Source organism: Rhinopithecus roxellana, chromosome 12, assembly GCF_007565055.1.
Source record: "Rhinopithecus roxellana isolate Shanxi Qingling chromosome 12, ASM756505v1, whole genome shotgun sequence".
In the NCBI taxonomy this organism is placed as follows: domain Eukaryota; kingdom Metazoa; phylum Chordata; class Mammalia; order Primates; family Cercopithecidae; genus Rhinopithecus; species Rhinopithecus roxellana.
The window spans coordinates 4536101-4562908 of NC_044560.1; the positions used below are offsets into that span (position 1 = coordinate 4536101).

At 45.3% G+C, this 26808-nt stretch overlaps 1 protein-coding gene across 5 annotated transcripts in view; it reads right to left on the minus strand.

Annotated features, from left to right (window-relative positions):
* Positions 1–867: 867 nt before the first annotated feature.
* KIF1B (kinesin family member 1B) overlaps positions 868–26808 on the minus strand; it is a 180382-nt gene continuing 154441 nt past the window's right edge. For all 5 annotated transcript variants that reach the window (XM_030912835.1, XM_030912838.1, XM_030912836.1 and 2 more), the window contains 11 exons: positions 23028–23142; positions 21907–22040; positions 20032–20093; positions 16589–16734; positions 16186–16425; positions 12791–12862; positions 10920–11041; positions 7974–8123; positions 7417–7609; positions 7087–7205; positions 868–5924 (listed from right to left, as the gene is read on the minus strand). In XM_030912835.1, the coding sequence (XP_030768695.1) occupies positions 5882–5924; positions 7087–7205; positions 7417–7609; positions 7974–8123; positions 10920–11041; positions 12791–12862; positions 16186–16425; positions 16589–16734; positions 20032–20093; positions 21907–22040; positions 23028–23142 (1396 nt within the window). In that variant the 3' untranslated portion in view covers positions 868–5881. The remainder of the gene's footprint in view (positions 5925–7086; positions 7206–7416; positions 7610–7973; positions 8124–10919; positions 11042–12790; positions 12863–16185; positions 16426–16588; positions 16735–20031; positions 20094–21906; positions 22041–23027; positions 23143–26808) is intronic.

Here is a 26808-nt window from a genome sequence, read left to right on the forward strand (position 1 = left end):
AGCTGAGATTGTGCCATTGTACACCAGCCTGGGCAACAAGAGTGAAACTCTGTCTCAAAAAAATAATAGGCAGGGCACGGTGGTTTACGCCTGTAATCCTAGCAGTTTGGGAGGCCGAGGCAGGTGGATCACGAGGTCAGGAGTTTGAGACCAGCCTGGCCAACATGCTGAAACCCTTCTCTACTAAAAATAAAATCAGCTAGGATGTGGTGGTGGGCGCCTGTAATCCCAGCTACTTGGGAGGCTGAGGCAGGGAGAATCGCTTGAACCCGGGAGGTGGAAAGTTGCAGTGAGCTGAGATCACGCCACTGCACTCCAGCCTGGACGACAGAGTGAGACTCCATCTCAAAAAAAATAAAAATAAATAAATAATAATAAATATAAAAATATAAAAATTAGCCAGGCGTGGTGGCGCACGCCTGTAATCCCAGCTACTCAGGAGGCTTAGGCAAGACAGTCACTTGAACCCAGGAGGCAGAGGTTGCAGTGAGCAGAGATCATGTCACTGCATTCCAGTCTTGGTGACAGAGCAAGACTCTGTCTCAGAAAAACAAAAAAAAAAAAGCCAACACAACACTACAGAATTATTGGAAGGCATACAAGGAGGCTTCAGGAGAAAAACGACAAATCTTCCAGCCAAAACAACCACTTACATCTTTGGGAGAAAAGTACTTTCAAAGAAACAGCACCATATTAGCTTTCTTGTTTATATAAAAACCACCACTTTGAATATCAGAAAGGAACACTTAAGTGATGATATCGTGACTTCTGTCTTAGAAAGGTATTATCTTTGCAAGTCAAGAAAAGAAATCTTTGTGTAATTACCTTTCAAGGGGTGCAAGAATAAATGCACATTGAGAGCCTTCAGATGCACTGGCTGTACCTTTATTATTTTTACCTCGTTCACTAATAGTTCCGTGATGCAAGGTTACCATACACAGTTAGATAATGTCTGCATTGCACATCTAAGGCTATACAGCAAAAGAATCAGAATTAGTACAAATACAAGAACTATATTTACAGTCTGTATACTCAAGCTCCAAACATCAGGTAATATTTACAAAATAAAACATGAAAATGAAAATCCAAAATTAATAATGTACATTGTTGCTAATGTGCTCAACTCCTTCACTGGGGAGAGATCAGTTTGCAAAGTCTTGGTTCAAAAAGGCCACTTATGCATTATGGGTTTTGTTGTCATGTGTGAGGATGGTGACAAGAGACTTGCAATCTCAACAGACAAGTACTTTAGAGCCACAAAGTCTAAGACGATGCCTTAAATACAAGAAGGCTGGTGGACTCCTCAGGTGAACTGATGCCAGAATACGCAGAATGAAAAAAAAAAGAACTCGAAGACATGAAGAACAACACACAACAGCCAGGATTTGGCAAGAGACCAACCTCAGCTCAGACTTTCCATCCGAGCACAGCCGTTTGGCTGTGAGCTTTTTACATGAATTTTATAGCAACTCTGATTTCTTCCTTTAAATGATTGGAGGCTTTTTAAAGATCCTATGGGGCTCAAATACTAACTTCATAAATGGCCTTTTGAACAATAGCAGCAAATAATCTCTCAGCTGATATTTCCATTTACTAAAGAAGCACAAATTAAAACATTCCTGCTACACAGTCATGGTCTGGCCACACACCAGGTGAATCACTGGCCCTGGTGAACAACTGTAGTGCACACAAGTTAGAGTCCTATGTAAACACATCCAGCAAACCTGGGAGCAGCAGCAAAATCAATCTTTTCTTTTGAGACAGAGTCCTGCTTTGTCACCTGGGCTGGAGTGCAATGACGCAATCTCAACTCACTGCAGCCTCCACCTCCCGGGTTCAAGCGATTCTCCTGCCTCAGCCTCCCGAGTAGCTAGGTTTACAGGCACCCGCCACCACCCCCGGCTACTTTTTGTATTTTTAGTAGAGACGGGGTTTCACCATGTTGGCCAGGCTGGTCTCGAACTCCTGACCTCAGGAGATCCACCTGCCTTGGCCTCCCAAAGTGCTGGGATTACAGGCGTGAGCCACCACACCCAGCTGAATTTTTTCTTTTTAAGGGGCAGGTTAACAATCACATTTTAAAAGGGAACCAAAAGAAAAACTGAAAGACCCAAGTGAAACAAGCCCTGATACTGTCCCTTGGAACCCGAGCAGGACACAGCATGAGGGAAATGCGGAAAGAGTAGCGATGAGTGTGCACACTGGAGGATCTCTTCTCTCCAATCCACTATGCAAGTAAGTATAGCTGGATAAATATACATAGACCTGACAAAATTAAATATCCCTGTAAATTAGATAATAAGCAGCAGGCAACAAAGTCTTTGCTTTGGAATATGTGCCAGGCAAAGTCATCTTGTTTTTAGATCCCAAGAGACAGTTCACAATGACTTAGTTCCTTCATCTGAAATGAGCTGAAAAATCCATAAAAAATAGGAGCAGTTATCTGAAGTCTATATGACTGAAGGGAAAAAAAACATATCAAATAATAGTGGTTTCTTAGTTGGGAAACTCACTCCATTGCCCCTTGCGGTCAGCACGTTTAACAACGAGCTGGGGCTCAGGTGCCCGGCCACTGCCACAGGCAGCCCTTGCCTGTGCTCCTGACTAGCGCATGGGCTGGCCGACCCTGCACAGTCCTGGCCTGAGCGCTGACTGACTCCCAGGAGGGGACACAGACACAGAGAGGGTCTGAGCACTGATTTGGGGCTGGTAGTGAGGCCATATTTTGCTTTGACGGGAGAAAGGAGGATGAGAGAGAGAGGAGGAGGTGATTAGTTTTAACTAACACTCATTTCTTTGAATTTGCCTAAGAATTCTCTTTCCTGCCTTTTACATTTTTTGCTTATTTAAAGGCGTGCTTTAAGAAAATAAATAAATAAATAAAGGTGGTTTCCTTAAGGGCTGGGTTTCTTAACTTTCCCGCCACAACAGCAACAACTAGAGCCTCATAAACAGTTCCTGCCACAAACCTTCTCTGAGAGCTTCAGAGTGGGGATGGGTCTGTCGGGCAAAGGAGCACCCACCCTGGACGTGCTGGGGGCCAGCAGAGGCTGTCTGTACCTGCCAGCCGCAGCAGGGGCTCCCCAGAGGGTGGAGAGCATGCAGAACACGACCACTCTGCTCCTTCTGGCTCCCTAAGAGGCTTTCTTATCCGGGCACGCTATGAAGAGACAGTCCAGTTTGGCCTATTCTAATGTCCGATACTTCCAAAGCAAAGACTTACCAAACCAGTTTTGTATGAGTTAGAAGAAAAACCAAAGTCATTTCAGTGTATCTATCACATTTCAAACTCTCAGGCTTCTCACTGTCCTGTGTCACAGACATGGATCCTCTGTCACACTTTGTAACAGCAGCATCAATGACTTAATTTTAAAAGTGACCTTCAAATTCCATCTTCATGTCCCTGAAATTAGATTTGATTCCAGTCCAGGCAGCCATCTCTAAGCACCGACAGATCCTGCTGGTTTGAATAGAACTAGAAGGGCATATGGTGTCCATCAGACAATGAAACTTCTAACTACATTAAAAAATCTCACATACCACTTAGAAAACAAGTAACATCAGAGTTAGTGACCCATGTTTTAATGGGAGAAAGAAAATTAAAAAAAAAAATCCACCATAGAGTTTCCGCTGGTCACTTTTCAGGTACAGACACAGCCTGTGATTCTATCCTCTCCTTTCTCTCTCCGTGAGTCACTTTTCCTCCTCTTCACAATGCAGTGATAAGGAGCGAAGCTGGGAGACCTGTTCTTCAGAGATGAGCCCAACCAGGAAGTGAGAAATAAAGGTGTGGACGACGACACAAGTCTCCCTAGCAACAACTCTGCAGAGGCGTGCGAGGCCCTGGCCTCTGCTGCATGAAGCGAGAAGTCATCCAGCTACCTATCGCCTGAGAGTCAGCAACCTCAAGGCCGAGGACCTCACCAAGTAGGAGCGAGCAGATACCTTCCTGAATGCCTGAGCGATGGTGAAACAGAGAGGTCTGAGCAAGGGAAGTAAAGGATGGTGTAAAACAATCCCAAGACAACTGGCAAAGCAACTGAAGTCTCTGGAGGCTTTCCTTGTCCCCTCTCATCCTGGAAAACTTACTGGCAGCTGAAAGAGACAGACTTATCTTCTCTGATGGTCTCAGAAGCCAGATGACCTGGTCTGTCAGAAGGAAAGAAGACTCTGTCCACAGTGAGCACCCTCCGTTCTCCCTGGGCAGTGTTTCCACACCAGATGGAGACGAGCAGGGAATACGCAACAAACCCTGCGGCCCAGGCTCCCCGGACGCCCTTCTGTGCCCCTAGGCATATTGTGTTTTGTTTGGAGTAGTGGTCACAGTTAGTTTTAATCCTGGGATCCAGAAAGCAAAGCCTGCCACATTTGCTTATTTATGAGTATAGAGAGCATCACTGAAAGCATCTTCCACTTGACAAGCATCAGTGAAAATGACTGCTGGATTCAGAGGGCGACTTCCAAGTGTATGCCTGAAAGCTACATTTCTTTGATCAAAGGGAGCTGTAACAATCACAAGGTCACTATTCAGCATTATCTTTTTTTTTTTTTTTTTTGAGATGGAGTCTTGTTCTGTCACTCAGGCTGGAGTGCAGTGGCGCAATCTTGGTTCACTGCAACCTCCGCCTCCTGGGTTCAAGCAATTCTCCTGCCTCAGGCTCCCAAGTAGCTGGAATTACAGGAGTGTGCCACCATGCCGACTAATTTTGTATTTTTAGTAGAGACGGGGTTTCACCATATTGGCCAGGCTGGTCTTGAATTCCTGACCTCGTGATCTGCCCGCCTCGGCCTCCGAAAGTGCTTGGATTACAGGCGTGAGCCACTGTGCCCGGCCTACCCAGCATTATCTTAATCATAACAGTGACCATCAAGTTTATCACCAGAAAGTGAAACACTCCCGCCTTGTGGAACATTTATGTATGACATGGCACTAATTCCAACTGTGCCACCACCATCATTAATGCCAAAATCAGAACTGAGACACTCCTAGAAAAGAGCTTCCCTCCCAGCAGAGAAAAAACAGTGGGCAGGAATTCTGCTGTGAGGAGCTACAAGCCTCCCGCTGCCTGCTGCCGTCATGGCCCACAGCCAAACCCTGGGGTCCCCTGAAGTCCACCTGAAGCATTCTTGGCATTTCCCTTCACACGAGGTCAAGAGCAGCCACTGTCCCAGGCCCACTGAAAAAGCCTCTCTTCTCTCTACCAGTAAATAAAAATTCCATAATTATGCTCTAAAAAGCCCCAACTTTGACTCAGAATATAACTGTTCCAGTTCTATGCTCACCACCACCTTTTCCCCGAATGGAAATGCAGGGATTAGCCTTGGCAAAAAGAGACAGAAGGGGAAAAAACGATTGTTTTTTTCCTCTCAGGTTCTAAAAAGGCCAGATGTCTCCTCCCTTAGTCTCTAAGCCACCCAAGAAAAATTAAAGTGATATCACAAACAGAGAAAAGAAGAAAAAAGTATCATGTTGTCTTCAAAAACAGACAAAGGTGTCTGGTGACAGCAGCACAGACATCAGAGGTGGTCATGATGGGGACCTATCATACAAAAGGAAGCCAAAGTACACCCACAATTATTTGGAGATTCACCAGATCCCCTCAGAGCTTTTGTGTTTGTGTGTGTGTGTTTGTGTGTATTTAAAAACATTTTTTCCTTTTGTTAGGCCACATGCTACTAACAAGATTCTCAGCACAGGAAAAAAGAAAAGAGTACAGAGCAATGGAGATGGGGACGGGAGAGCTGGAAAAGTGCTGGACAAGGAGGGAGAAGTAGTTAAGCCACAGGATTACATACAAGAGTCACCGTCAAGAATCACAAAGAGAAATGAGAGGTAACGTTTTATCTCTCGAAGGCGAGTGAGGGCACTCGGCAGAGTCACTTAGTATTTCGGCTGGCTCGGGCATCTGCGGGAAAGCTTTGACCTATGGGGGACAAACGGGGAGGTAGGATTAGAAGTCTGGGTACAAGTGTTGGCCCCTCACAGTCCTCTCCCTCTGAGGCTCCCTCCTGGAGCATCTTCCTATTTGGCACCGCAGGCCTAGGCCTCTAAACTTTCTACTCCGGGACCCTGTGACACAAGCCCTTAAGAGAGCCTGAGGCTGAATCACAGGGCTGGAGGTTGGGAGGCCATTAAGATTCTCACTGTTTTCCCTTTACTCTCTGCCCTGGGCCCCATATGCAGACCTCTTGAGAACAGACAGACAAAGAAGAAAAATAATTGGTGCACGTGTGTGACCAGAGTCCCCCTGGTGGTTCCGAACATGACGATGTCTTACAAGATGCAGAGGCCTCATTACCACCCCACAACCAATTTACACACCTGTCCTTCGTCTGTTTTAAATTTATTTTGAAAAATACTTCCTTTCAAGCCAGACGTGGTGGCTCACGCCTGTAATCCCAGCACTTTGGGAGGCCAAGGAGGGCAGATCACCTGAGGTCAGGAGTTCAAGACCAGCCTGGCCAACATGGTGAAACCCCGTCTCTACTAAAAATACAAAAAAAATTAGCTGGATGTGGTGGTGGGCACCTGTAATCCCAGCTACTCGGGAGGCTGAGGCAGGAGAATGGCTTGAACCTGGGAGGTGGAGGTTGTGGTGAGCCAATATAGTGCCATTGCACTCCAGCCTGGGCCACACAAGAGCGAAACTCCATCTCAAAAAAGAAAAAAAAAAAAAGAAAAAAAAAGAAAAATACTTCCTTTCCTATTTATCTTCATATTCCTGAAGCCAAAAGCCAAAGAGAGAAAGAAAACACAGAACAACTTCTAGACTGGGTGCAGTGGCTCACGCCTATAATCCCAGCACTTTGGGAGGTCAAGTTGGGTGGATCATTTGAGGTCAGGAGTTCGAGACCAGCCTGGCCATTATGGTGAAACCCCATCTCTACAAAAAATATAAAAATTAGCCAGGCATGGTGGCGCGTGCCTGTAGTCTCAGCTACTGGGGAGGCTGAGTCAGAAGAATTGCTTGAACCAGGGGCAGAGGTTGCAGTGAGCCAAGATGAAGACACTGCACTTCAGCGAGATACAGTGAGACTCGGTCTCAAAAAAAAAAAAAAAAAAAACCAACAAAAACAACTTCTTACCGTATTGTGCCAGCGAGAAGTGGGTTGAAGGCATACAACCAGTCGTTCATGTCTTTGTCATTCAGGGCCTGCAAAAGGACCCCACGGTGCTTTGTGCAGACAGCAAAGGTGTTTGGTGTCTGAAAGAAAAATGCAGGTAGACAAGAAAGTTACTACAAAGACAGCGATGGGGATTGCCTTGCCATATTCCCAAGGCATATAGCACTTCACAAAGGAAGTTCAAGACCAGAGAGAAAGGGGAAATTTCACTCCACAAAACAGAGAGTGCAGAACTCAAAAGGGAAGGAAGGGCACATGTGGCGATAAGAAACCAAGATAGGCAGGACGGACCTTCACCATGGCCTGCTGGTCCTCACTGTACTCCACCTGTGCTGTGGACAGGTTAATGATTCCACGCTCCACAGGGTCTTTGTCACTGTTATAGATGAAGACATAAGGCCGACGGACGACAACAAAATGTTTAGCCCAGTTACTGTAAAGTGGCTCCTTGAAATGAAGGTATCCTTTCTTAGAGACCACTGAGCTAAAAAGGACAATATGACATAAAGTTAGTCTCTCACAAAAAGAAAATCATCATGTGCTGAGGACCATCAAAATATGCCACACCTAGGCCAAGATTCAACAAAACAGGCAAATGACCTCTTTGGCCTAGAATCTTATCTGCCAAAGTAATGCAGCAAAAGAGTGAAACCATGCCATGGCAACCTGCTGTGCCAGGGTGCAGATGCATCATGAGACCCAACTGGAGAAACCCGGGCCAGCCCTCTCACCCCAGACTGAACCTGCATTAGACTACAGTACAGACCTCACACAGAAGAGCTGTCCAGTCAGTTCTTCCTGTGGATGTGTTTTTTGTAGACGGAATTCCTGCTTAATATAGTACTCACCCTGGTCTCATTTCTTCAATATCTGGAACAAGATTGAGAAATTCGTTTTTTCCTGCTCGGGCCAAATAGGGCGTTTCCACAGCTGGGACAATCTGAAACTGTTCAAATTCTGTGCAGGGACTAGAGGCCCGGGAATTGGCTTCTGGGGTCCTTTAAAAGAGAGAGATTAGAAAGAAAAGGGTAACAACAGTATCAGTTATGATCAAGGCATACTGAGTACTGTCTCACTGGGAGGAATACAATGCCCCTCCCTAAACCCCCGCTACAAACTTGAGTTTCAGAGAGCTCAGCTGAGGAGACGAGCTGGCTTCAGAAAGTTAACTCTGAATTCAACTGGTATCATCCTTCTGAAGTTATGAAAGGAAACTGATCATTGATGACCACTGGGTCACACAGTCTCTCTGCCTATATTAAAGCCATCTGAACACATTATCTGGAATATGAACTCTATTCCTTTATATGTTTCTTTTTAGTCTCATCACCAAAAGTGATGTTTCTCAAAGTGTGCTCCCAGCCAGAAGCATCAGCTTCACCTGGAAAACTGTTCAAAACCTCAAATTCCTAGACTCCAAGCCAGACCTACGGAACGAGAAACTCTGGGTGGGTTTGAGCCACGGGGGCTTCAACAAGCCTCCCAGGGGATGATAATGTACACTGAAGTCTCAGAGGGCCACTGCCTTAGAAAATGGAAGAGAAAGCAAACAAATGGGAAGACCCTGGGTTCCTGAACGGTCATGCAGAGTAGACCTGCACCACTGACCTGGACCTGGACCAGCCCTCATGACTACTGTGTGAGAAATAAATTCCTATACTCTGTATTGTTAGGTATCTTTGTAGAGCAATGTAGCATTGTATCACACTAATTCTAAAAAGCCCATTTTAACATTTTTTATACTTTATTATTTATTTATTTTTTTTTGAAATCGAGTTGGCCTGGTGCAGTGGCTCACGCCTGTAATCCCAGCACTTTGGGAGGCCGAGGTGGGCAGATCACATGAGGTCGGGAGTTTAAGACCAGCCTGACCAACATGGCGAAACCCCGTCTCTACTAAAAATACAAAAATTAGCTGGGCATGGTGGTGGATGCCTGTAATCCCAGCTACCCAGGAGGCTGAGGCACGAGAACTGCTTGAACCCGGGAGGTGGACATTGCAGTGAGCTGAGATCGCACCACTGTACTCCAGCCTGGGCGACAGAGTGAGACTGTCTCAAAAAAAAAAAAAAAAAAAAAAAAAAAAAAAAAAAAAAAAAAAAAAAAAAAAAAAAAAAATTGCCGGCACAGTGGCTCACACCTGTAATCCCAGCACTTTGGGAGGCCGAGGCAGGCAGATCACCAGGTCAGGAGACCAAGACCATCCTGGCTAACACGGTGAAACCCCATCTCTACTAAAAATACAAAAAATTAGCCGGGCGTGGTGGCAGGCGCCTGTAGTCCCAGCTATTTGGGAGGCTGAGGCAGGAGAATGGTGTGAACCCAGGAGGTGGAGCTTGCAGTGAGCTGAGATCACGCCACTGCACTCCAGTCTGGGTGACAGAGGAAGACTCCCTCTCAAAAAAAAAAAAAAAAAAGAAATAGAGTCTCACTCTGTCACCCAAGCTGGCATGCAGTGGTGCAATCTCGGCTCACTGCAACCTCTGCCTCCCAATCTTCCTGCCTCAGCCTCCCTAGTAGCTGGGATTACAGGTACATGCCCCTATGCCTGGAGGCTCACTGCAGCCTCAACCGCCCAGGCTCAACCGCCCAGGCTCAAGCAATCCTCCCACCTCAGCCTCCTGAGTAGCTGGAACCACAGGTGCATGCCATCATGCCTAACTATTTTATTTATTTTTTGTAGAGATGAGGATCTCCCTATGTTGCCCAGGCTGATCTCACACTTGTGGGCTGAAGCAATCTTCCCACCTCAGCTCTCCAAAGTGCTGGGATTACAGGTATGAGCCATTGCACTCAGCCAACACTTATTAAATTGGGATTCATCTTATAATTGATGGCATGCTGAAGTTAGTTGTCAGTGCTTTTTCTTCTTAGTGACACAGAATAGTCCCTACAGTCTGTGGCATCCTAAATTTAATGAAATTACCTGGTTGTGTTATTTTCTCCAGTCACCTTTGCCTGAGTCAGTGCTGGTACAATAAGATAGACAGGTGGATAACCAGATGAGAATAATTGATGGAGATGCACAAGAGTGAGGGTGTGTTGCAAAGAACGGATTATGATGATGAATCATGGACTCTATAGACTAAATTTGTCTTTTTCTTTCTCTTTTTTTTAGGGACAGGGTCTTGCTGTGTCGCCCAGGGTGGAATGCAGTCGTGCAATAATAAAACCTCACTGCAACCTTAAACTCCTGGATTCAAGCAATCCTCCCACTTCAGCCTCCCAAGTAGCTGGGACCACAGACACAGGTCACTACACCTTACTCTCTTATTTATTTTTTGTAGAGATGGCATCTTGCTATGTTGCCAAGGCTGGTCTTGAACTCCCAGCCTCAAGCAATCCTCCCGCCTTGGCGTCCCAAAGTGCTGGGAACCACCTCACCTGGCCTTGTCTTTATTTTTCTTACCTACATAATTTGCTGTGGAATCAAAATATTTTTTTCCAAAACAGTTTCAAAATATTTTTCCCAAGATAGGACTTCCTATGTCTGTTATTATGACTGGGGAGAAAAGTAGGGGTAGGAATGGAGGACAAAACTAGCAGAAAGGGATGAAGAAGATAGTCATCATGAGTTGATGATGCAGAAGGTTAGTAAGCCAGTATGTGAAGAGCTGCCAGTAGCTAGCACCTCTCCAGTCACCATGATAGCCAAAAAGGCTCCCACACATTTCCAAATGCTGCCTAGGGAGAAGGTGCTGCCTTCAGTCAAGAACCATTGAGCTAAAGGAAGGTTGACATTTACCTTGGTTCTTAGATTGATTGACTTCTCTCAGTGAAATCTGGGTACTTACTTCTGATCCAAAGAGTTGCTCCTAGAGTCTACCAGAGAGGGGCAGGTGGAAGAGGGAGTGAGGGTGGCACTGCTGAAACTGGACTCAGAGGGATCCCGTCCAATTGGAGAGATATCAGACAACTGGAAGCAAACCAAAACTACAAGTTACATTCAGCTGAAAAAAGCTACCTCTACAATAACAATAGCGAGTTTCAACAACCAGAGCCTCACTTTGATACATCTTGTTTCAGAAAGTCATTTAAGAAAAAAGCCCATACGTACAATTATTATTTATCAATAAATAAATACATAGATAAAATTTTAAGAGACAAGGCCTTGCTCTGTTGCCCAGACTGGAGTGCAGTGGTGCAATCTCAGCTCACTGCAACCTCCACCTCCCGGGTTCAAGCAATTCCCCTGCCTCAGCCTCCTGAGTAGCTGGGATTACAGGTGTGAGCCACCACGCCTGGCCCATTGTTTTGTTTTGGGTTTTTTTTTTGAGGCGGAGTTTCACTCTTGTTGCCCAGGCTGGAGTGCAATGGTGTGATCTCGGCTCACCGCAACCTCCACCTCACAGGTTCAAGCGATTCTTCTGCCTCAGCCTCCTGAGTAGCTGGGATTACAGGCATGCGCCACCACACCTGGCTAATTTTGTATTTTTAGAGATGGGGTTTCTCCATGTTGGTCAGGCTGGTCTCAAACTCCCGACCTCAGGTGATCTGCCTGCCTTGGCCTCCCAAAGTGTTGGGATAACAGGCATGAGCCACTGCGCCCGGACCCCTGGGTCCATTATTATTATTTTAAGAGATAAAAAAATACTCTGTCATCCAGGTTGGGGTGCAATGGCACGATCATATCTCACTGCAGCCTCAAACTCCTGGGCTCAGGCAATCCTGCCTTGGCCTCCTGAGTAGCTAGGACTATAGGCATGTACCACCACATTTGGCTAATTTTTCAAAAAATTTTTTGTAGAGATAGTGTATTTGTGCTATAATGCCCAGGCTGGTCTCAACCTATTGGCCTCAAGCGATCCTCTCACCTTGGCCTCCCAAGTGCTGGGATTACAGGTACGCACCACCACACCCAGCCCCTGAGTTAATGAGTGGTACTACAGTGGTGCACCTTCCATGTGTTAGGCATTGTTCTAATATGGCAGAGGATCTGCCTCCCTGGAGTTTAAGACAGACAATAAACCACTCACCAAGCACTTTAAAAGCATCAGGAAGTAATTAGCGCTACAGCAAAAAATAAAGCGGGAAAGAGGGGTGGGTAGAAAGTTTCAGAGAGCTGTCAGATTTATTATCAGGTGTTAACAGAGTCCACTCACAGGAGGCGATAATGGAGTAGAAAAATGAAAGAGGTAAGAGAGCCAACCATGGGAATACCTGGAGAAAGGCAATTCCAGGCAAAAAAATAGGTGTGCAAAGACCCCAAGGCAGGAATGAGCTGGGAGGGTTTAAGGTCAAGCTGACTAGAATTGAGTGAATAACACAGAAATTCTCTGAAGTGTTTACTTCACTCTTTGTTGAAGTCAATAAAACTTTATGCCACCAAGAACCTCAGGGTTTCCTTGTACCCTGGCATAGAATAACATACCACCTCCCTATAGAATATTCTCCTCCAAAGGAGTCATGGAAAAGTCAAAATGTTTCCCATCTGATAATCAGTCTAAGAGACACAAAGGAGTACTTTTATCTTCAGAAGTCAGTGTTCGGACACTGAAAAGTTAGAATGACTACCAGAGCAGTATGTCATACATTTTCAAATACAATGCTATGCCCATGTCAAGTTGCTTAAAAGCAGCAAAAACCAGGAATAGGTAATCTGGGATGCTGTGGAAAAATCAGTTAACAACACACTGGCTAAAAATTACAGCTTCAATGTGCTCACCTTACAGTCACTGATGCTGCCGTGCACCTGGCTGAATTCTCTGTTGAAAGTGTGGGTGAGAAGTTGCAGGCACTAAAGAAGAGAAAGAGAAGTGCAAGCTGAACATAAAATGTCAACAGCCAGGAGCCTCAGGATAGCTGACCACATGGAGGCTCCTGGAGGGCTGAGTTCCCAGGGAGGGCACGGAAGCTCCACATCTCTCCCTATGCATTCGTCCATCTGCTGTTCATTGGTCTCCTTTGCACTGTCCTTTCTAATAAACCAGTAAATGTAAAAACAAACAAACAAACAAACAAACAAAAACCTCAATGACTAAATGAAGCCCTGGATGCAAGGTAAGAGGGGAAAAAACATGTCCTAAACCCATAGTGCAGCACAGATGTTGCCCTAACAGCTCTGGAAATTAAGTATATAGCAAGGGAAGTTCTATGTATGTCTAATAAAGATAAAGCAAGCAGCTTAAAAAAGCCTTTCTCAAGATTACCAAAGTGAATTACTAAAAACACCATAGTTTTGGCTGGGTGTGGATGGCTCATGCCTATAATCCCAGTACTTTGGGAGGCCGAGGCAGAAGGATCACCTGAAGGCAGGAGTTCGAGACCAGCCTAGCCAACATGGTGAAACCTTGTCTCTATTAAAACTACAAAAAATGGGCCTGGCGTGGTGGCTCATGCCTGTAATCCCAGCACTTTGGGAGGCTGAGGCAGGAGGATCACCTGAGACTGGGAGTTCGAGACCAGCCTGACCAACATGGAGAACCCCGTCTCTACTAAAAATACAAAATTAGCTGGGCATGGTGGCAAATGCCTGCAATCCCAGCTACTTGGGAGGCTGAGGCAGGAGAATTGCTTGAACCCAGGAGGCGGAGGTTGCAGTGAGCCGAGATCGTGCCATTGCACTCCAGCCTGGACAATAAGAGCAATACTCTGTCTCAAAAAAACAAAACAAAACAAAACAAAGTCAATAGCACTCCTTTTCTTTCCTTTTTTTTTTTTTTTTTTTTAATTTTTTTTTTTAGACACAAGGTCTCATTACATTGCCCAGGATGGGCTTGAACTCGTGGGCTTGGGCAATCCTACCACCTCAGCCTCCTGAGTAGCTGGGACTAGAGGTGCATGACACCACAGCCAGCTACCCCTTTAATTCTCAATTCACTCTGGTGCTAAAAGGCGTGAAGGCTTCTGGATGGACATATTTTCCTAAATAAACCAGAAGACTATTTGAGTATTAAAACAAACCAAACATAAAACTCCTCTCATTTTTGTATTTTCTTTTCAACTGCCCAGAAACCAAACCTGGGAGACATCCTCAACAATCCCTCTGCCTTTTCCCACACACCTCTGCCTTCTTTAGAAAGAAAGCAGTATCCAACCAGATTCCCCTTCCTCTTTATCAACACATACCTCTGCCTTCTTTTTATTTTATTTATTTATTTATGTTGTTGTTGAGATGGAGTCTCACTCTGTCACCCAGGCTGGAGTGCAGTGACGCGATTGCGGCTCACTGCAACCTCTGCCTCCTAGGTTCAAGCAATTCTCTGCCTAAGCCTCCCGAGTAGCTGGGATTACAGGTGTCCATCACCACGCCTGGCTAATTTTTGTATTTTTAGTAGAGACAGGGTTTTGCCATGTTGGTCAGGCTGGTCTCAAACTCCTGACCTCTGGTGATCTCTTGACCTGGTGATCTGCCGGCCTCAGCCTCCCAAAGTGCTGGAATTACAGGCATGCGCCACTGCGCCCGGCCACCTCTGCCTTCTTTAAAATGCTTTTATCTGGCCGGGCATCCACACATCCGTAATTCTAGCACTTTGGGAGGCCGAGGTGGGTGGATCACCTGAGGTCAGGAGTTGGAGACCAGCCTAGCCAACGTGGTGAAACTCCGTCTCTACAAAAAATACAAAAATTAGCCAGGTGTGGTGGCACATGCCTGTACTCCAAGCTACTTGGGAGGCTGAGGAAGGAGAATCGTTTGAACCTGGGAAGCGGAGGTTGCAGCGAGCCGAGATCGTGCCACTGCACTCCAGCCTGCGTGATGGCAGCGAGACTGCATCTCAAAAAAAAAAAATTTTTAAAGTTTTTATCATTTCTCATCGGATTACTGTAATAAAGATAAAGAATTCTCCTTTCCTCAGCATATCTCTTCACCATCAATCCATTCTCTTTATTGCTGCTAGAGAAATCTTTTTTTTTGAGACGGCATCTCACTCTGTCGCCCAGGTTGGAGTGCAATGGCGCGATCTCGCCTCACTGCAACCTCTGCCTTCCGGGTTCAAGCGATTCTCCTGCCTCAGCCTCCTTAGTAGCTGGGACTACAGGCGCAGGCCACCACGCTCGGCTGATTTTTGTATTTTTAGTAGTAGACACGGGGTTTCACCATGTTGGCCAGGATGGTCTCGGTCTCCTGACCTTGTGATCCACCCGCCTCGGCCTCTCAAAGTGGTGGGATTACAGGCATGAGTCACTGCGGCTGGCCAGAAATCTTTCTAAAACACAAGTACCTGTTTAAAATAGTTCTGCATTGCTCCCATCATCCACTCTAAACTCTTCGGTGCAATATACAAGATTCTTCACTCTACAACTCCTGTTCCAGTCCCACATGAATTCCCCAAGACTGATGATGCAGGACACCACTGCCTCCCTCCTGCACATCCTTCCAAGGTCAGCTCTTGAATGCCCCCACTACAGATGCTTCTCCTCTGACTCCCATAGCATTTGAAACACACACCTCTATTATATGCTTGTGACCTAATAGTCTGTAAGCCCTTATATTTTTTAATTTTTAAATTTATTATTATTTTATTTTATTTTTTGAGATGGAGTGTCACTCTGTCGCTCAGGCTGGAGTGCAGTGGAGCTATCTTGGCTCACTGCAATCTCTGCCTCCCGGGTTCAAGCAATTCTCTTGCTTCGGCCTCTTGAGTAGCTGGGATTACAGGCGCCCACCACCACGCCTGGCTAATTTTTGTATTTTTAGTAGAGACAGGGTTTCACCATGTTGGCCAGGCTGCTCTCAAACTCCAGACCTCAGGTAATCTGCCTGCCTCAGCCCTGCAAAGTGCTGGGATTACAGGCGTGAGCCACTGAGCCTGGCCTAATTTTTGTTTTTGTAGAGACAAAGTCTCACTATGTTAGCCCGGGCTTGTCTTGAACTCCTGGGCTCAAGCAATCCCTTTGCTTCAGCCTCCCAAAGTGGTGGGGTAACAGGCATGAGGCAGTGCGCCTGGCCTTGTAAGCTTGTTGAGGGTAGGAACTGAGGCTTACTTTTTATTTCTACATTCACAGGATTATCACAGGCCTTCAAACACCTCAAACAAAGGTGTTGAAAATGAATAAACTGAGAGGCTAGTTTGTGGAGCCTTGTGGGAAGACGTTCAGCAAAGAGGAAGGGATTCACACCTTGGTAGCCAGCTCTTTCTCTCGGTCCACCAGGCTTTCGATGTCTGCTGAATCATAGCCACTGCTCTCGCTGGGTGTGATGGCGCTTTCAAAGGTGGTGGTTGAGATCTGAGAGGAGATACTGGTGGAGGTGCTGAGGGTCCCACTGCTAAGGCTGGGGGATAATGAGTCACTCATGGATTTGGGGATGCTGTCACCAAGTCTCTCACGCAGCAGCAAAAAGTGGCGGGTTTTTTCCACCTGAGAAGATCAATACTACTGCTATAGCAAACACAGAGCTCATTAAGATCTCAGGAGAGAAAAGTAAAAAGCTATGATCACATGCAGCACAGGGAAGGAAGACTGATACTTTGGCAATCTTGTCCCAGAGTTCTTGCATCTGAGCAACCTGCCCCCTGGATACCTCATGTAGGAGCTCCAGCTTCTCCAGCTCCCACTGGTGCTCAAGGATGAGACTGTCTCCACGGGGCCGCCAGCCTGCTAAGTTCTCTTCTCCCCGCACATATGCCACTGAGGTATCTAAGATTTTTCTTCTCCTTCTCTGCATGCCTAAGACAAGAGGAAACAAGTTTTTGTTTCAGAAAAAAATGCAATTCCAAGTTTAGGTCAAAACGAATTAATAATTCTTATACGTAGCAAACTAAGACAGTTTGGTCTCAAGATACATGGGATTTTGTTTAAATACCAAAGCAACTCTCTGAACGTTTTTAAAAACTGAGTTTTACATTCTTTGATAATTATGAAGACTGGGATGCAATTTAAGAAAATGATAAAATTATGATGTTAGGTGAAAATGTAGAAATATTAAATAGTCCATAATAGTCTATACACTATGGGGCCGGGCACGATGGCTCATTCCCAGCACTTTGGGAGGCTGAGGTGGGCTATCACCTGAGGTCAGGAGTTTGAGACCAGCCTGGCCAACACGGTGAAAGCCCATCTCTACTAAAAATATAAAAATTAGCCAGGCGTGGTGGCGGGTGCTTGTAATCCCAGCTACTCAGGAGGCTGAGGCAGGAGAATCGCTTGAACCTGGGAGGCGGAGGTTGCAGTGAGCCGAGATGGCGCCACTGCACTCCAGCCTGGACGACAGAGCAAGATTCCATCTTAAAAAAAAAAAAAAAAGTCTACACACTATGATTGCAAATAAATAAAAATACACCTAAATGAAACAAGTGGGGAAGGCCAGGCACAGTGGCTCATGCTGTAATCTTAGCACTTTGGGAGGCCAAGGTGGGAGAACCACTCGGGCCCAGGAGTTAAGACCAGCCTGGGCAACATAGTAAATAAGACCCTGTCTCTACCAAAAATTAAAAAATTGGCCAGGTGTAGTGGCATGAGCCCAGGAATTGGAGGCTGCAGTGAGCTCTCATCACACCACAGCACTCCAGCCTGGGCAACAGTAAGATCCTGTACCTAAAAATAAAAAATTTTAAAAAGACCAAAGGGAACACACACACGCACATACACACATACACACACTCAGTAGTTCACTGGCTGACAGATGACAGACAGCTTTAGCCTCTATTATTTCCTGTTAAATTTTTAGTATTATGCTAGTTTTACATATTAAACACATGAATTTATATTAATTTAAAAAATTCCTCAAGGAACTATCTGGATATTATAATAATTAACTGCTACTTGGATTCATACTCAAAGTCTTCTTTACTTATCTAAGTCTTGCCTGTGGGCCCTGACTTGTTTTCCATGTATATTCTATAAAATGACTCAAACTCACATTAATCAAATGCTATTAGAAAACCTTAACTTTTGTTCATGTTTCAGTTTACAAACACAGAAATGCTAAGTGCTGCTTAAGTTCGCCTAGCTAGAGGAACAAGAGCAGTTTAAAAACACATTAAAAAGAATACAGAACAAATCTGACTTAATAATTTGATTTTTTGCCAGGCGTGGTGGCTCATGCCTGTAATCCCAGTACTTTGGGAGGCGGAGGCAGGCGGATCACGAGGTCAGGAGATCGAGACCATCCTGGCTAACACAGTGAAACCCCGTCTCTACTAAAAATACAAAAAAATTAGCCAGGTGTGGTGACGTGTGCGTGTAATCCCAGCTGCTCGGGAGGCTGAGGCAGAAGAATGGCGTGAACCTGGGAGGCAGAGGTTACAGTGAGCCGAGATTGTGCCACCGCACTCCAGCCTGGGTGACAGAGTAAGACTCTGTCTAAAAAAAATAAAAATCAAATTTTTGTTGTTTTTTTTTGAGACGGAGTCTCACTCTGTCACCCAGGCTGGAGTGCAGTGGCGCAATCTTGGCTCACTGCAAGCTCTGCCTTCCAGGTTCACGCCATTCTCCTGCCTTAGCCTTCTGAGCAGCTGGGATTACACGCACACGTCACCTCACCCGGCTAATTTTTTTGTATTTTTGGTAGAAAGAGGGGTTTCACCATGTTGGTCAGGCTGCTCTTGAACTCCTGGCTTCAGGTGATCCACCCGCCTCGGTCTCCCAAAGTGCTGGGATTACAGGTGTGAGCCACCGTGCATGGCCAATAATTTGACTTTCTAAAATGTGGGAAATTTAAATTCCGGTCTCATGGCATCTATATACTGCTAAGTCATCTTTGGGCTAAAGTGGGGGGAGAGAAATGGTTATGAAGTTTTCTAAACCAAATTCATTCTAATTTTTTTTTTTTGAGACGGAGTCTCACTCTGTCACCTAGGCTGGAGTGCAGTGGCACGAACTTGGTTCACTGCAAACTCTGCCTCCCCGGCTCAAGTGATTCTTCTGCCTCAGCCTCCTGAGTAGCTGGGACCATAGGTGCCCACCACCATGCCCGGCTAATTTTTGTATTTTTAGTAGAGACAGGGTTGCACCATATTGGCCAGGCTGGTCTCGAACTCCTGACCTCATGATCTGCCCACCTCGGCCTCCCACAGTGTTCGGATGACAGGCATGAGCCACTAGGCCTGGCCCCCATGAATTTTTTAACTCAAATTTTACTCATAGCCTAGTGATACTGTGATACAATTTTAATACAATTGTACTTATAAACCAAACAATGTTGCAACTCTGAAAAAGGTAACTCCTATCACCCCTCCTCAATCAAACTGGCTTGTAAAACACACATGGTTTCTAAAAGGTTTCATATCTATCCTACTTGGGTAGACTCTCCACTTTTTGTTTTTGTTTTTTTTTTGAGGCGGAGTCTCGCTCTGTCGCTCAGGCTGGAGTGCAGTGGCCGGATCTCAGTTCACTGCAAGCTCCGCCTCCCGGGTTTACGCCATTCTCCTGCCTCAGCCTCCCGAGTAGCTTGGACTACAGGTGCCCGCCACCTCGCCCGGCTAGTTTTTTGTATTTTTTAGTAGAGACGGGGTTTCACCGTGTTAGCCAGGATGGTCTTGATCTCCTGACCTTGTGATCCGCCCGTCTCGGCCTCCCAAAGTGCTGGGATTACAGGCTTGAGCCACCGTGCCCAGCCGACTCTCCAGTTTTTAAATACAGTATATTTTTTATTTACTTATTTTTTTTTTTTTGAGACAGAGTCTCACTCTGTTGCCCAGGCAGGCTGGAGTGCAGTGGCACAATCTTGGCTCACTGCAACCTCCGCCTCCTGGGTTCAAGCAAGTCTCCTGCCTCAGCCTCCCAGGTAGCTGGGATTACAGGCACACACCACCACACCTGGCTAATTCTTGTATTTTTAGTAGAGACAGGGTTTCACCATGTTGGCCAGGCTGGTCTCCAACTCCTGACCGTAAGTGATCTGCCCACCTCGGCCTCCCACAGTGCTGGGATTACAGGTGTGTGCCCCCAAGCCCAGCCTAAAACACAGGATACTTGAAACATACACAAAGATAACTATCACCTCATCAATCCACAAGAGCTTACCTGGACTACCTGTGTCTGACATTTTGCATAAGCTGAGTTCGTAAATGCCAGTGACTCGATTCCTATTTGAAGAAAATAAAACAATTGTTTAATCTCTTACAGCACAAAAACAGGAAGATTTCAATCCATGCTACTTAAAATAGTGTCTTCGCTGCAGGGACTGCAACCCATCCTCAAATGTAATTACAGACATTTCTTATTTGTCACTGCTGTTGTCCTATTTTGAACTTAAGTAGCATACCTTTTCCTAGAGGAGTCTGCTTTCATCTCAATTTTATTTATTTATTTATTTATTTATTTTTTGAGACAGAGTCTCACTCTGTCGCCCAGGCTGGAGTGCAGTGGCCGGATCTCAGCTCACTGCAAGCTCCGCCTCCCGGGTTTATGCCATTCTCCTGCCTCAGCCTCCCGAGTAGCTGGGACTACAGGCGCCCACCACCTCGCCTGGCTAGTTTTTTTTGTATTTTGTAGTAGAGACGGAGTGTTTCACCGTGTTAGCCAAGATGGTCTCGATCTCCTGACCTCGTGATCTGCCCGTCTCGGCCTCCCAAAGTGCTAGGATTACAGGCTGGAGCCACCACACCAGGCCTCAATTTTATTTTTTAGAGATAGGGTTTCCCTGTGTCACCCAGGCTGGAGTGCAGTGGTACAATCACAGCTCACTGCAGCCTCAAACTCCTGGACTCATGTGATCCTCTTGCCTCAGCCTCCTGAGTGGTTGGGACTTCAGGCATGCACCACCATACCTGGCTAATTTTTAAATTTTTTTGTATAGACAGGGTCTCACTATGTTGCCCAGGCTGGTCTTGAACTCCTGGCCTCAAGTGATCCTTCCACCTTGGCATCAAAAAGTGCTGAGATTATAGGCATCAAAAAGTGCTGAGATTATAGACATAAGCCACCATGCCCCACCTCATCTCTATCTTTTAAACACTTTATTTCAATAGGGTGAATAAAATTGAATGATAAACTAGAAAATTTATAATATAAATATGAAAACTAAAAATTTGTCTTTTCTTACTATAAGAGAGAAGATATGAGGAAACAATGACTAGAATGAAATGATAACAACTTCTGGGGACTGTGAGTAGTAGGAGGTATAATACTTTCTATTGTATTAGTAACATTTTTCAAGCTGGGTGGGTGGTGATACCCAAGTATTCAATGTATTGTTTCTCTTTTTCTTTTCTTTTTCTTTCTTTTCTTTTTTTTTTTAATTTTGAGACAGGGTCTCACTGTTTCACCCAGGCTGGAGTGCAGTGGCTCTATCATGGCTCACGGCAGCCTCAACCTCTCAAGCTCAAGTGATCCTCTCACCTCAGCCTCCTGAGAAGCTGGGACTATAGGCGTGTGTCACCACACCTGGGTAATTTTAAAATTTTCTGTGGAGATGGGGTCTCACTATGTTGCCCAAGCTGGTCTCAAACTCCTAAGCCTAAGCAATCCTCTGTCCTTGGCCTCCCAACATGCTGGGATTACAGACATGAGCCACTGTGTCTGGCCTTCACTGTATTATTCCTGACATATTTTGTACGCCTTAAATACGCATAACAAATCTTAAAAAGAAGAAAATTTCAATGGTACTCTGTTAGAAATAATAACGATGACATTTAAAAGTCTTTGCAAATTTAGTCTTTGCAAAATTGTTTTAGAGGTGTTCATAATATAATATTCCTTCCTTCCCTCATAACTCATCCATCCATCAACATTTTATTAAATGTCAGCATGCAAGTCAGTACATTCCAGGTGCCAGTTACCAAAATGGTTCATAAACTGTAAACTAACCGTGAGACAGTAAGCCAAGAATACTTAAGGACTAATGATTCTGTTGTACTGAACAAACAAACTGGAAGCTAACTTGTGTGAAAAACTTACGAATCTGGTGACTTCGAGTAGCCACTGCCAAAGAGGCTACGCAGAGAGCGTGGTGGTGAGATCTTGGCATCTCGGGAATAGAAGACCATGCACACATCCTTGGTGATGACAGCCGGCTGGATGCAATGATCCAGCTGAAAGCAGACAGGGTAGGTGCTGATGAAGTGCAGGCAGAGTACTGTGACCAGAGTCTATACACGAATGTATTTGGAAAGCTAGTCCCAGTTGTGAGAACTGAAGGATTTCAGCTCCACGAATTATTTCAACAGTCACCCAATGGATAATATGAGCAAGAGTAGGTAGTACTCCTTATAGATGCAATTATTTATTTATCTGTTTATTTTTATTTCTTTATTTACTTATTTTTTCTGAGACGGAGTCTTGCTCTGTCACCCAGGCCGGAGTGCAGTGGTGCGATCTCGGCTCACTGCAAGCTTCGCCTCCCAGGTTCACGCCATTCTCCTGCCTCAGCCTCCCCAGCAGTTGGGACTACAGGCATCTGCCACCACGCCTGGCTAATATTTTTGTATTTTTAGTAGAGATGGGGTTTCACCGTGTTAGCCAGGATGGTCTCGATCTCCTGACCTCGTGATCCGCCCGTCTCGGCCTCCCAAAGTGCTGGGATTACAGGCTTGAGCCACCGCGCCCGGCCGATTCATTTATTTTTATCTGAGGTAAATGTTGTTTCCCCGATAGGTGAGGAAACTGAGGCAAAGAGAGTTTCTCCAAGGACAAAGAGGAAGTAAATGGCAGCACAGGGATTTGAACTGACAGGCTGGGTCCTGGGTCTGGGCTGTTAACCACTATTACACTCTGTCCACAATTATAAAAACAAGAGGTAACACTTTCTTAAAAATCACACATTCTTCAAACAGTGGTGATTAGGCTACTAAAGCTGAAGCTGGAATGAAAGTCATGTGATTTTTTGAGTAAACAGAACCCAGGAATGGAATCTAATATAATCAGAAGAGTTAGCAAAGTATAATAAAATGAAAAACTTAAGGATATGGAGGAAGAAAGAGGACAAAACAAGTGGAATCTTCGCTGACCACTTCCTGCTGTAACCTGCACAGTGTTCAGGGCTGACTGTTCGCATCAGCTGAAGCTCCAAGTCTCCTCACCTCTAGGTAGGCCGACAAGGTCATGTAGATCTTTTCTCCATAAGGTGTCACTCGGTTCAGAAGAAGGGAGTTATGTAGAGAGCTATCCCACACAGCCTCAAAGCGGTAGAAGGTCCTAAGGTCAGAAAGACAAGAGGGAGTCATCCAAGCTAAAATCACCTTAGCCCAGGTACTGACACTGTTAATCATCCTAAAGAACCCTATGCCAACCAACTGACATTTTCAATTTATCAAACTCTAATAACAGAGAGGAACACTTATCTCCTAGGAGGAAAAGATAGGTCCCCATCATCTTGCCCCCAACCCTACCCATCATTAAGGAACACTTAGTTGTGCCTTTTTTTTTTTTTTTTTTTTGAGACAGAGTCTCACTCTGTCACCCAGGCTAGAGTGCAGTGGCACGATCTCGGATCAGTGCAACCTCTGCCTCCTGGGTTCAAGTGATTCTCCTGCCTCAGCCTTCCGAGTAGCTGGGATTATAGGCGCACACCACCATGCCTGGCTAATTTTTGTCATTTTTAGTAGAGACAGGGTTTCACCATGTTGGTCAGGCTGGTCTTGAACTCCTGACCTCAGATGATCGGCCTGCCTCGGCCTCCCAAAGTGCTGGGATTACAGGCGTGAGCCACTGCGCCTGGCCAGTTGTGCTTTTTTAAATTTTGTTTTGACAAGTCTGCCTCTGCCTATAAACATAAAAATAGTAAGGTCAATCAAAAGGATTAAGATGAAATGGTAAGTGAGTATGGACAGAAACTGAAAGAATAAAGACTAAGTAAGCTCTCCTGTCAGTCAATGATGAGAGCAGGAAGTGAATGCTCAGTAATTTGTCAGCTTTGATCTTCACATCACAAGAAGGCTAAACATCATTCAATCCAGTGCTGCTGGGCCTCAGAAACGTCACAGATATATCTGAGGGGATTAATGGTAGAAACTGGGTAGAAGGGTTTAAGTATAGAAAGTCTTATGTTATTTTATTTTTGAGACAGAGTTTCACTCTGTCACCCAGGCTGGAGTGCAGTGGCGCAATCTCAGCTCACTGCAACATCTGCCTCCTGGGTTCAAGTGATTCTCTTGCCTCAGCCTCCTGAGTAGCTGGGATTATAGGCACGCACCATTATGCCAGTTAATTTTTGTATTTTTAATAGAGGCAGGGTTTCATTATGTTGGCCAGGCTGGTCTCAAACTCCTGACCTCAAGCAATCTGCCCACCTCGACCTCCCAAAGTGCTGGGAGTATAGATGTGAGCCACCGTGCCGGTCGAGAGCCTTATTTTAAATAAAAGAACAAAAGGTTATTCTTAACTGATGTTTCCAGTAAAGGAGAATAATTTTTTAACACTAGAGCCAACCAAATATCATTTGTTAGCTTTTAAAAAAAAGCCATTTGAAAAATTAATCTTACATTTATATAACAAATGGAAACTTAATAGATACTCACAAACTGTTTTGCTGTTGTTCTAATATTGTTTTTTTTCTACTGGTAAAACAACATAAACTCTAATTGACATTAAATCTTCCAGTTCTGCAAGTCTAATCTGAAACACGGCACTCAGTTGAAAAGCAGTGTTACAGACCGATTCCCAACTCTGCCCCATGTTTCCCTTCTCAGACCCCTATGACAAGTGGAGGGAAGATGCCGGGTCTGCCCCGCCACCACTAGTCCTCCGCAGATAGAACACAGCTCACCTGATACACCTAGCAGAGTCCGTGCACACTCTTTCCTGCCCAATACATTCCTTTTTACTCCTTTTCAAATGGTGACCTCACTATGGCTGCCTTTTCTAGACTTCCTGTGACAAGTAGCTGGCATGTCCTCCCTCTAAACGCATCCCCATGTTTCTTCCTCCAGAAACGATCAATAGAGAGAACAATACATTTCTGAAACTGAACCCCATGACCACACCTCCTCTTCCAAGTGGCAGCGTATGAGGTCTGATCATCTAGCATAGCTGCTTCTAGATCTAAGTCTTCTTCAAGTACTTACTACTCTCTCTCAAATGTCTAGCCTTTGAGGCAGTGAGTATGGGTCAAGAAAATTCTCTACAAAGACACAGAAGATAGAGAAGCAACAAGACAAAGACAAAGACACCGAGTGACCCAAACAGGAACAGAGATGATGGATAATGAAAGCCTTTCTATAGTTCCTGGGCTCCCTGGGCACAGGAGGAAACCCTTCAGGTATCCATAAACCTCTGTGTAGAGGAAATTTTTAATTTGGTTTAAGACATATTCTAATATTGGGTGACGATATCCACTACTTCAACAGATGCCACTTGAGAACTATCACTGTGATATCTTTTTTTTTTTTTTTTTTTTTGAGACGGAGTCTTACTTTTGTCACCCTCGCTGGAGTGCAGTGGCGCAATCTCGGCTCACTGCAACCTCCTCATTCCAGGTTCAAGTGATTCTCCTGCCTCAGCCTCCAGAGGTCTGCTCTTTTATTGTGTCCCTGTTTTTGTCAAAGTACCTAGAAGGGGTGGGGGTTCTTTGTCCGATTTCAGAGACTGGATACATCCATGCTAAAGTTAAACAAACCCCTCTTCTTAGAGTGAGGGCATTTATGACTTTGGTGACATCTGACAGAAATTTCTATCACTGCTGCTGCCTTAAGTTCCAAACCATAACGTGGCACCTCCCAGGACCACTGCTGAGGTTTCATGACACTGACTCTTTCAACTGAGCCAAATGTTTTGAACTTGTCAAAAAAAAGCCTCTTCACATTTCTGTTTTCAGACTAAGCTTTCACTTAACGTAAAGAGAAAATTTCACTGGCAGAAACCTGGTTAACACATAGGAAATTTTGACTCCACTAAAGTCTCCCTGTCTCCCTGTATTAAGGGAAAAATTTTCTTTTTTTTTTTGAGACAGAGTCTCACTCTGTAGCCCAGGCTGGAGTGCAGTGGAGCGATTTCAGCTCGCTGCAAGCTCCGCCTCTCGGGTTCACGCCATTCTCCTACCTCAGCATCCCGAGTAGCTGGGACTAACAGGCGCCCGCCACCACGGCCAGCTAATTTTTTTGTATTTTTAGTAGAGATGGGGTTTCACTGTGTTAGCCAAGATGGTCTCGATCGCCTGTCCTCGTGATCCACCCGCCTCGGCCTCCCAAAGTGCTGGGATTATAGGCGTGAGCCACCACGCCTGGCTCATTTTTTTTTTACTTGTGTCAAAAAAAGTTTCTTTTCTTTTTTTTATTTTCTTTGGACTTGCTGCACCAAGTTCTGTTGGAACACCCACCAAAGGTGGTAATTCAATTTTTTTAAAAAAATTATTTTTTTAATTTATTTTTTTGAGACAGAGTCTTGCTCTTGTCGCCCAGGCTGGAGTGCAATGGTGCGATCTTGGCTCACTACAACCTCCACCTCCTGGGTTTAAGCAATTCTCCTGCCTAAGCCTCCCAAGTAGCTGAGATTATAGGCACCCAACACCAAGTCTGGTTAATTTTTTAAATTTTAGTAGAGATGGGGTTTCACTGTGTTGGCCAGGTTGGTCTCAAACTCCTGACCTCAGGTGATCTACCCGCCCGGCCTCCCAAAGTGCTGGGATTACAGGTGTGAGCCACTGAGCCTGGCCTACTTTATTTTTAGAGACAGGATCTTGCTCTGTTGCCCAGGCTGGAGTACACTGGTGCAATCTAACTCCTGGGCTCAAGTGATCTTCCCACCTCAGCCTCCTGAGTAGCTGGGAATACAGGCACGAGTCACCACACCCAGCTAATTTTTTTTTTTTTTTTTTCCTGTAGAGACAAGTTCTACATTGCCCAGGCAGGTCTTGAACTCTTGGGT